This window comes from Pisolithus orientalis, assembly GCF_024613125.1.
Source record: "Pisolithus orientalis strain OTSU chromosome Unknown F5J12scaffold_35, whole genome shotgun sequence".
NCBI lineage: Eukaryota > Fungi > Basidiomycota > Agaricomycetes > Boletales > Pisolithaceae > Pisolithus > Pisolithus orientalis.
Window position 1 is genome coordinate 207,394 of NW_026260816.1, and position 10,683 is coordinate 218,076.

General features: G+C 47.9%; 2 protein-coding genes across 2 annotated transcripts; both read right to left on the reverse strand.

Moving 5' to 3' along the window:
* Positions 1-3,590: 3,590 nt before the first annotated feature.
* Positions 3,591-6,046, reverse strand: F5J12DRAFT_347429 (uncharacterized protein). The gene is made up of 22 exons (XM_051738994.1): positions 5,848-6,046; positions 5,664-5,792; positions 5,576-5,609; positions 5,489-5,515; positions 5,371-5,438; positions 5,288-5,316; positions 5,214-5,239; positions 5,120-5,163; positions 5,059-5,068; positions 4,984-5,001; positions 4,905-4,930; positions 4,833-4,858; positions 4,746-4,786; positions 4,657-4,681; positions 4,589-4,600; positions 4,526-4,541; positions 4,434-4,473; positions 4,273-4,379; positions 4,165-4,224; positions 4,081-4,108; positions 3,975-4,029; positions 3,591-3,916 (listed from the first exon to the last, which is right to left on the reverse strand). Exons 1-22 carry the CDS (start codon positions 5,889-5,891, stop codon positions 3,747-3,749), a joined length of 1,035 nt encoding a protein of 344 aa, XP_051596785.1. The 5' UTR covers positions 5,892-6,046; the 3' UTR covers positions 3,591-3,746.
* A 2,181-nt stretch (positions 6,047-8,227) lies between these two features.
* On the reverse strand, positions 8,228-10,610 carry F5J12DRAFT_852712 (uncharacterized protein). Its single transcript, XM_051746577.1, has 21 exons — positions 10,573-10,610; positions 10,486-10,519; positions 10,411-10,433; positions 10,289-10,358; positions 10,209-10,237; positions 10,135-10,160; positions 10,041-10,084; positions 9,980-9,989; positions 9,909-9,926; positions 9,827-9,852; positions 9,751-9,776; positions 9,662-9,702; positions 9,579-9,603; positions 9,520-9,531; positions 9,455-9,470; positions 9,363-9,402; positions 9,202-9,308; positions 9,094-9,153; positions 9,007-9,034; positions 8,900-8,954; positions 8,228-8,846 (listed from the first exon to the last, which is right to left on the reverse strand). The coding sequence occupies exons 1-21, from the start codon at positions 10,592-10,594 to the stop codon at positions 8,560-8,562; spliced, it is 999 nt and encodes a 332-aa protein (XP_051596786.1). The 5' UTR covers positions 10,595-10,610; the 3' UTR covers positions 8,228-8,559.
* Positions 10,611-10,683: the final 73 nt, after the last annotated feature.

Genomic DNA, 10,683 nt, shown 5'->3' on the forward strand with positions numbered 1-10,683 from the left:
CGGTTCCGCATCTATATCCATCTAGTCAGGGACATACAGCGGACCGAACATCAACGAAGCCGAACCGAGGGATAACAGGAATTGTTTGCCGGGATGTAAGTGGGGTAGGACTTGGTCAATCACATAGTAAAGCAGCGGTATGCGGGCGTTCGTCATCATATGCGTCGAAGTGGTGAGAGGAGAATAAGATGGCGGGCGATTTGGTGGCTTGAATCGACAGATATATAGGTATTTCGCAATATTGTTGATGTTATGAAGTGATTACTGACATTCATGCCGGTTAGCAAATCCGATCGTGGTACGTATGTGGTTCGGTTTACGCATACCGCGCGTACGAATGAATGTTCTAGTGCTAGCCTGGTCCTGACCAAGATGGTAGTACGATCTGCGACGTCGATGAACACTCGAAGCGACTGCAAGTCTGTTCCTCGTCACAAGCCATGATTGGGTCCATCTCACATGGTGTCACCTCGTTCATTCGTGCAGTAGGTTATCCCAGAGACCTACACCGTACATATAAGTCGTACATGATGCAATGGCGTCCAGTCACATAAATGCCAACACGCGATACACTTGAATCCCATGAAACAATGAATCCCCTGTGCCGGAACGCATTCGATGAGACAGCCGCAGACAAAACTAAGCAGACCGAAGGAGAACGAAAAATAAGGAAGACGAAGAACCACAGATTCATCTCTGCTGACGAAGCAGGGGACCAGAGGCTACAACCGCGAGATGAAAAGTACAAGAGGTACTCGCGGTGAGGCGCTCAACGCACCTGACGAGTTCATTGGGGACGAACTACCTATATACGCAAGTGGAACATCTCTATAGGGCCCTCGTCCCTACGTCCCTGCTCGTTGTGAATAGTAAGCTACTCCTGGCGTCGCATTATGCTCTCCACAGCTACGGGGGCGGGTGACCCTGCGGAGTGTGTCCTGTCGAAATGACCGCTCTGGGCTCGTGGGTACACGCATCTTGTGGCCAGCGTCGAGACGCAGTCGTTATCCCGCCAGATAATAACCTGCATGAGGAAAATACGATTATCCTCATACTGAGCAAGTACTTGCGTCGGGAACCATGGACGATGGGCACAAAGCTCTCTCCATGGCCCTAGTCTAGTGGGATCGCTAGAACAAATCCTTGAAAGTGAGAATCAGACATATAAGCTAGCGTGCTCCCAGCGAGATGCGTACCTATTCAAGCCCACAGGCCCTCCTGCAGATGCGGCATCGAAGAGTTATGGTGTGGGACGGGACGACAGACAAGGTTTGATTAGCCTGGACACACCAGAAGTTCGTCATACGCACGTTAACATCTCCACTCCATCAACAGTGATACAATTGACTTGCATCGGTACTGGCAGCGTGCGCCAAGCTGCTGTATTTAGGCGGGGCTAAGACAGGTATAAATTCCAGAGACCTCCATCGTCATACTTGTTCCATGACCTCGTCAACTTGCATCACGATGGTCTGGATCTCAACGAGCCTCTGCTCTTCAACCATCATCCTAGATAAGTGCACTCCACATAGCACAGTAGGAATTATATCCCTCCATACTGAAAGGACAGATACTCGAAGGGCCGGTATATGCCATTACATAATCGTGCCAGAGTTGATTCAGGTCGAGCATTTTGCATGACGTAGTTTGTGTGCACGTGTTTGTCCCCCCGACGCCAGTCCGACTCCTCACGTCTCTGACAGCTACCCTATCCTGTCCCTTCACTCAGCGACCACGTTTGGTCGCAGTAAACAGGTAAGTACTCTGTCGCAATCGAGCTTAGATCCTGCTTTGAGAGTGGTAAGATGAGAACACGTACGTGGAGTGGAGCATTCGCTGACGACGAGAATGCACGTCCTCTGTGGCCCACTCCAAACTTCGATTCCACTACCTTGGTATGTGCTATCAAGGGTACGCTTTCTTATCTTCAAGACATTTCACTCTCGAAGGATTTCTTTTCAATTCGTCCGCACGCAGTTCTCGACCAGGTACGTACACTGATTACAACATCTTCAGACATGTTCAAGATGACGGGCGACGCAACAGAAAAGCTTACATTTGACACACGATCCATCATTGGCTAGGTTTGTGGTTCCTCTACCATTGTCCCTCATACTCTACTGTTTTGCACTCGCCTCTGCAACCCTCGTGTGGTTCACCCTGGCGGGTAAATAAGCTAGCACTGACGTCATCATTGATATCATCGTGATGGTCGCGGGGAACTGAAAAGGCTTCACAGAGGGTCGGCTTGTCGGCTATGCAATCACTGTTGCAGAAGCCAACAGGTACCGCCTTCGCGTGAACGAAGTCAACTGCCCTTGGACGAGTTGCAGATGAGTCATTCATATCGCATCATCGATCTTGTTTTGGCCGTTATGAAGGTGTCGAGGAACAGTAAGCCCCACCTAGCGCCGAGTGTGCTGACCAGAACCACGAATACTAATTGCGAAGAAGCATTCTGTGTGAACAACTGCTCTGGTGAATATGATTGGGTAAGTCCATCCATACTCACACTAAGGAGCATAATGCCTGTTTGGATGCGAGTGTCCAAGCATGGCAGAGATAGGGTGCGTGTCAATAGCCACGGCGCTGTCGGTAAGCTGTCAGAAGACTGAATCATCAACGACGTCAGGGCTAGGAGATGTTCCATGAGCATATTAACATCTTTATTCTCCATCTAGCGGTGCAGGGAACCGCTTACAATCATGCCTGTATGTTCGGCGCGGGAAGCATTGAGTGGACAACCAGAATATAACATTGCAGTAGATGTTCATCGTTGCACCCGATGTCAAGCAGTTCGTTTTCTGGTCACCGCAATGTGACCCTGGCCTGTATCCAACTTATTAGGACACAGGACTAAGTGTTGGGGAAACACTGAACCTGGCGGTAACACGGATCGTTTGCCAGGAGGTACATGAGGTATGACTTGGTTAGTCAACGCAGCAAAGCGGCGGTGTAGAGGGGTTCGTCATGTGTGTCGAGATTCGAGGCAGCGGGAGGAAAAGAAGATGGCGAACGACTCAATTGCTTGGGTCAACGCATTTATAGCTGTTTCTCGTTGTTGATGTTGTTCGGCGACGGCCGACGGCGAAGGAACGAGGGAAATGCCCAGAGAACGAAGATTGCTTCATGGGCCGCGGTTTGGTTTACGAACACCCTGTATACATACGTGGAACTTCAACGCGTGTGTACGAGTGGTTCTGTACTTGCGATGCCGGACTACGGGCACGGACTTTGCGACCGGAACGCGATGTACTGAGGACCGGGACCCAATTCAACAATCAACGACCACGGTGCCACTCAGATCTTGCATTCGCAGAGGTAGATTATCCTGAAGGCCTTCTCCTATGTCTTACATATAAATATGGTACTTATAGACGCGAGCTATCAGTTCTGCGTGAACATACACCGAAATACCGTACGAGATTCGCTTGAATCCCGTGAACTAGTGAACCCCTTGAGAGTCGCGACGACCAAGTAAGCCAGAAGAAATTCAAACCGATAGATATTAAATGGAAAAAAGAGGCACGGGTGAAAGGATGGAAGGAAAGTAAAGGAAACCTTTTTGTCCGATGCCATCCATAGCCCCACCGCAATACCCTGAACCAGATCAACGTCCATCTCGGCTAGTTCACTATTACAAGAGGTGGATACGATTGGCAACAGAATTATACGTCGCTCTCTCTTTGCAACGTTGTAGTTTGATCAAGTGTCGGATCGGCCGTGACATCAATCAGAGCAACTTCTCATACCCCGAATTGCCTTTCTCCATCCTTTGAACTCTCTCCCTGCCCAGAAAGCCTCTGCGGGTCCGCGAAGTTGATAGCATCGATGTGTATATCTACTGAGGGTTCGGCACTCTGGGATTGAAGGTATTGCCGGGTGTTCAACGATGCTAGAAGCGAGTTGGCATATACTATTCAACAGTAAGATGAGGAGTTATGGTCATCACGTGCAGGGCACCGAAGACTGACACCTTCCAATGATGAAGTCTAATCCCATTGCCCACGAAACCTGCACCTCAACGGTCTAAAGGAAATGTGAGAGCGACGTAGTCGTAGTGCAACACATCTCACGTACCATAATGTCCATTGCGATGGCGACCAGTCTACAACGAAACAGCGAATGAAGCCATGCTCAATGGGAAAGAGGGATGAAACATACAGAGTCAGCAAACACCGGTTAACAGCGTAGATGATTAGCGTGTGCAGGAGACGCTTCATTCTAAGCAGGGTTTGTTAGGTATGAGCTATCGATGCGAATCAGAGTCACCTTGGGAACCCGTCGCGAGAGCCACCATACAAAAGTACGCAAAGTGACACTGTAATCAAACTCTCCGATAGTATGAGGGGGGACCCAGTGGGGATCACAAGGGAAAACTATGAATGACGATTCGTGAGCGGGTGTACCAATTTCTCCATCAATTAAATTACCCTGGTCTGTGTAAAGACGGTGGCCTCGTTATGGACGAACCTGCACACGGCAATCAATATTTCAATGGAGATGCTTAAATGGTTTGGAGTACATGAAAACACCCAGCACTGCTTGTTGGTTAGAATAGGTCTCACATGGTGGAAAAAGTACAAACCCATGCCCGATCCTGTTGAAATATTGTTGGAAATGCCTCTCGAACTCGTGGATGCAATAAAAACTCACCAAAGCGAACAAGTACTAATAGTATCTATTATGACGTGGTCACCGCATGATATTTTTACCACCACAAGCGAGTGTGCAAATGTACTCACAATTGGGATGGTCAACAACCACTTTAATCGAGGCCGACAAACTGAATGCCAATCAAAAAAGCCTCCAGTAGGTTAAGTGCAACATACGGCAATATATTTTATGTGCGAAGAATCTGGTAGCGTTCAGTTTGTGAGTGTAAACCCACAAAAGTTACTTACAATTGAACCACAGAAACCACGAGTATCTGGAATAGATTGAAGTCCGGTCATAAAAACCCGTGAGGCGAACGGAACATACAATCACTAGAAATGATGCCTAAGCAGGGAGAGATCATTCTAAATCAGTGCCCCGTAGAAAATCGGATATGCGCACTGGGTATGACCTATCATTTCTCGTCAGCGGGAAGCAGGTCTAAAATGGAAGGCATACAAACCAGACAACATACTCCAAACTTGTTGGAATGCCATAATTGGTTATCTGCAATGACTGAGCGCGACGATTACAAGGAGTAGACGCATCGGCCTCACCAGGTAGTAATACAAGATATGACACACTGATCGACTTTTGGCCATCCATTCACTTGGAAATACCAAGTACTCACTGAGCGAGACATGTAGAGTTTCAAGAATCCTGACGTCACGTGAGCAGATATAACTTATGCCCCAAGATAGTCTACTTCACCACGTGGCAGCAACCAGGAACTTCATGACCGAGGTATCGTTGGTAGAGTAGTGCATGAAATACGCGTAAGTCTATATAATCAGTAAGCAGAACACTAGCCTAAACATTCCGTTCAAGACGCCCCTGGAGAGTTGTTATGCCATATAACCTTGAGACGAAGTAAGGATATCAGAGGGGAGATGTGACAAAATCAAGCAAGGATACATACGCAGCAGAGACCAAAGCCGAAATGAGGGCAGAACCTATCATAAACAAATGAACAGATAGAACTGCGATTAGCTATGAAATTTCTTCACCAAACCCATCGGGGATGCCCATATCGTTTGGGTAGCTTGTATGTATCAGGGGGCAGAGTCGTTGCAGGTCGTGGAAGATAAGCGATCGTGAGGGCGGTAAGAATGCAGCCCTTTTTCAACCCCCAAATGCTGCGTTAGCATGATCAAGATAACTTGCACTGTCCCAGGCACCAGTACAACTCACTAGGTCAACTCAATCGTCGAAGCATCTTCCGATTCTTGATCCATCAGATTCGGAGATGATGGGCAACAGCTTATTCCAACAATCCAGCTACTTTCGGACCGCGAGCAGTCTAGCTGTACCTATTTATTCCATACTGTGCAAGGTTTGTGGTCGAATTTGGCATTGGGCGGGTCGGCATGTAAGATGATGACGATTCTAAACCTGTCCGTGAAATGAAACCTTGAAACCACCGGGCGATATTAGAATACGTGCTCTTGCGGAATTGTAACTCGAGTACTCACCGCTGCGTTGCTGGCGATTGATTGGCAAATGCTGCCCTCCGGTTGAACAATATTGCCTGCCACATGTGTCACACACGTGAATAGCAAGCCAATGTTGGCTATGATCTGCCAAGGCCACTGCAGAAGGACTTCGAGTTCACACGGGAACACGCAGCAGGGAGAAATGAAGGCACATCAATGTTCCTGTGTGTACTATCAGTGCTGATGTGGAGTACATACAGTACTGATCAGCATCGTATGGGCGCTGTATTTTGTTTGCGCGTGTTTGTCTCCCAGGCACACTTCTCTGCTCTCTGCCACTATGGAACATGTAGCCTACATACCTTGCGATCGGGTGAGGGGAAGTGAAGGTGCACAAATGGGAAAGTGCACTCTCTGCGGCCCAGTTATGCGCTATCAAGGCAGGTTCTACATATATTGATCGCAGCATCTACAAGACGACGGACGACCCGACACGAAAGCCTACGTTTCACATACGACCCACCATCCACTAGGTTTGTGGTCCTCCCAGACATCGTCCCCCATACTCCCCCATTTTACACTTGTCTCTTACCTTCACGTGTTTCATCCTTGCGGGTAAATAAGCTAGCACTGGCGTCGTTGTCGATGTCATTGCGATTATTTGGGGTACTGAAGGAAAGTCGAGATGTCAGCCATGTACTCACCATTGCGGAAGCTAACACATACCGCCTCTGTATCAACAAACTCGGTTACCTTCAGACGTGTCCCAGATGTCATTCATGTCACATCACGGGCCTCGCTTTGGTCCATTGGAAGCAAGAGCCACCAAGGACGATAGCGAAGAAGCTTTCTGGGTGCACAATTGCTCTTCCAGTGAATATGATTGGGTAAGTCCATCCGAATTCACACCAAGGGGCGTCATGCTTGTCTTCAGTGGATGCGAGTGTCCTAGCATGGCAGAGATAGAGCACATGACAATAGCAACAGCGCTGTCGGTAAGCTGTTAAAAGACTGAGCCGTCAACAATGTCAGAGCTAGGAGATGTTCCATGAGCATATCAACATCTCTATTCTCCATCCGGCGGTGCAAAGAGCCACTTACAATCTCACCTAATTCGACACGTTTTTACGATCAAGGTACATCTGAAGGTCCGGCGCAGGAAGCATTGAGTGGAAAACCAGAATATAACATTGTGGTAGATGTTCACCGTTGCACCCGATGTCAGACAGTTCATGTCTCTGGCCACCGCAATGCGACCTACGCCTGTATCCAACTTATTAGAAAACGGGACTGAGCATTAGTGAAGCACTGAACCTGGCGATAACACAAATCGGTTGCCAGGATGTGCATGAGGTATGATTTCGCCAGACAACACTGCAAAGCGGCAGCGTGGCGGTGTCCATTATATGCGTTGAAGTGGCAGGAGGGAAAGCAAGATGGCGGACGACTCGATGGCTCGATTTATATGTAGTTGTTTCCAGTTGTTGATGTTGACGTTCATCCCGGGCCGCCCCATGGACGTCGTTCGGCACATGCACATTGCGCATACACAGAATTTCAGCGTACGAACAGTTCAGTACTGGTACTAACCTGGTCCAAACCAAGGGCGCAGATCTTTTGAGCGGAAGTGATGATATAATGGTGGATACTTGAGACAAGTACTTTTGCCCCTCATATTTGCAAACGAGCACATAATTTAGACAGTAGCATCTGGCCCCCGTCAGCTGGAGATGACAGGGTGCTCGAACTCGCCATTGGATAAGAACTGGCCCCGATTCTACCACCTGAGGATGTCGAGGTAGACAGAGTACTCATGAGCGTTCTCACCGCTCTTCCTGGGTTCTTTCTCGCCTTAGCTGGCCTTACACTCTGCACGTTCCTTCGTCTCGCGTTCTGCTCTCGGCCCCGTCCCCCTCCCTCTGTCTTTGCTCATCTTGGCTTGACCCACTCCAGGGAATTGCGTGTTATGTGCGCTACCACCTAGCTCTTGGAAAACGAGTTGCCTTTCGGGAATTGTGGAACCAAGAAAGGCATTGACGATCTCGGTGACATGTCTGAGCAGATATTATCGCGAATGGCCGTTTATGTGGCTAGGAGCCTACTCACTACATTGGATTAACTTGTAAGTACGCTTACTACACCAACAGGTCTGACGGTAGGAAAATATTCCGGGAACCAAGTAAGTAGCCAACGACCACGGCACCACCTTCATCATGAATCCAGTCCATTGTATGGTAGGTTATCCCGAAGGTCCTCTCGTAGGTCTTACATAGAACTGGTACTTATACACGATCTTCCCGTTGCGCATGGACACACCTCCAAATACCGATAACCATATGCTTCAATGCCGGTGAACGACCGAAAATCCAAACCGACAAAAATTAAACGAACTGAACAAGAGAAAAAAAGGAACAAAAGGGAACTGAAAGGAATGAAAAAGAACATGGACACTGCGTCTTATACCACTGTTTCAACGCCCTCGACACTCAGTCTCCATCTCCTCTCGTGCCATCCATATCTCCTCTGCAATACCTTGACCCGGGTCAACGTCCACTTCGGCTAACTCGCTGTCTCGAGATGCGAATGCCATTGACGATGCTGGTACTTCTCCATCCTTTTGGCTCTCACCTTGCCCCGAAAGCTTCTGTGGGTCCGCGAAGTCGATAGCATTCATGTGTAGATGTACCGCAGTTTCTGGATTCTGGGATCGAAGGTACTGGCGGGCATTCAGCGATGCTAGAAGCGAGTTGGTATATACTATTCAACAGTAAGATGCAGTGTTATGTCCACATAGGGCACCGAAGACTAACACCTTCCAATGATGAAGTCTAATCCCATTGACCATGAATCTTGGACTTCAACGGTCTAACGGAAGTGAGAGAGTGACGGTGGTTGTAGTGTAACGCATTGCACGTACCATGCTGAACATTGCAATGGCGACTAATCTACAATGAAGGGCATGAAATGAAGCCACGGTTCCATAGGAAAGAGAAATGAAACTTACAAAGTCAACAAACACCGGTTAACAGCATAGACGATAAGTGTATTCAGGAGACGTTTCGTTCTGAGTAAGTTTCGTTAGGTATGAGTTATCGGCGCGTACTGGAGTTACCTTGGGAGCCCGTCGCGAGAGCCACCATATAAAAGTACGCAAAGTAACATCGTAATCAGACCCTCAGATAGTATGAAGGTGGTCCCAGTGGGTATTATAACGGAAAACTACGAATGACGACTCGTGAGCTGGTGCACCAAGTTCCTCGTTAAAGAAATTACCCTAATCTGTGTAAAGATGGTCGCCTCATTATGGACGAACCTGTACACAAAGATCAATATTTCAGTGAAGACGGTTAAACGATTTGGTGTACATCACAGCGCCCAAGCCTGCTTGTTGGTCAGTGTAGGTTTCACGTAATGAAAAAATTGCACAAACCCATGCCCCCTACTATTGAAATATCGTTAGAAATGCCTCACGGACACGATAGAACTCACCGAAGCGAATAAGTACTAGTAGTATCTATCGTGAGATTGTTACCTTGCATGATGTCTTTGCCATCGCAAGTAAATGTACTCACAACTAGGGTGGTCAACAACCATTTTAATTGAGGGCGACAAACTGAATACCTGATCAACGAAGTCTCGAGAAAGGTCGAGTGTGACATACGACAATATATTTTGTGTGCGAAGAAGCTAGTAGTATTCGACTCATGAGCACAGACTCACACAAGAGAGTCACTTACAGTTGAACTACGACAACTACAAGTACCTGGAACACAGTGAAATCATACCATAAAGGCTAATGAGCCTGTGGACGAAACCCACATTCACCAGAAGCGACACCTAAGTGGGTGGCACACTAAATCGGTGCCTTGTAGGAAATTAGATGTGCGTACCGGGTATGACCTATAACATCTCATCAGCGGCAAGTGGAATTGAAATGGAAGGCATACGAACCAGACAATGTACTTCAAACTCGTTGGGACACCGTAGTTAGTTATCTGCAGCGATTGAGCACAACGGTAACAAGGAGTTGATGCGTCGGTTTCACCAGGTAGTAATACAAGAGATGTCCCACTAATCGACAGTTGGCCCTCCATATACTTGGAAGCATCAAATACTCACTGAGCGACATATGTAGAGTATCGAGAATCCTGACTTCGCGTGAGCTCATTTGATATGCACCAGAAGGTACCCTAGCTCACCATGTGGCAGCAACGAGGAGCTTCGTGATCAAGGCATCCTCAGAGCAGTGCATAAAATACACATAAGTCTATATAGCCAGTAAGCGGAGCACTAGCCTCAACGTTCCATTTAAGACGCCCCTGGAGAATTGTTATGCCATATAATCTTGGTGCAAAATCAGGAGTATTAGAATGCGACAAAATCAAGCAAAGCATACGCAGCAGAGACTAAACCTCCGACGAGAGCAACACCTATTACACACAAATGAGTAGGCAGGACTGCAGTTGGTTATGAAGGCCTTCACCGAACCCGCCTGGGATGCCCATGTCGTTTGGGTAACTTGTACAGGGGGGACTCGTCAATGAACGCGTTACAGGTTATTAAAGGGGAAGCGATCGTGAATGTGGAAAGGGCG

Excerpts from the sequence above, each read along its gene's own strand:
- F5J12DRAFT_852712 (XM_051746577.1), bottom strand. The coding sequence starts at position 10,594 with ATGGGCATCCCAGGCGGGTTCG. Across the intron at positions 10,359-10,410 it reads ATATGGCATAACAATTCTCC|AGACTTATGTGTATTTTATG; the intron begins AGGGGCGTCTTA and ends TACTGGCTATAT. Across the intron at positions 9,035-9,093 it reads AACCGGTGTTTGTTGACTTT|ATTAGTCGCCATTGCAATGT; the intron begins GTAAGTTTCATT and ends CCTTCATTGTAG.
- F5J12DRAFT_347429 (XM_051738994.1), bottom strand. The coding sequence starts at position 5,891 with ATGGATCAAGAATCGGAAGATGCTTCGACGATTGAGTTGACCTA. Across the intron at positions 5,516-5,575 it reads TCGGCTTTGGTCTCTGCTGC|GTTATATGGCATAACAACTC; the intron begins GTATGTATCCTT and ends CTTCGTCTCAAG. Across the intron at positions 4,225-4,272 it reads TCTCGCGACGGGTTCCCAAG|AATGAAGCGTCTCCTGCACA; the intron begins GTGACTCTGATT and ends AACCCTGCTTAG.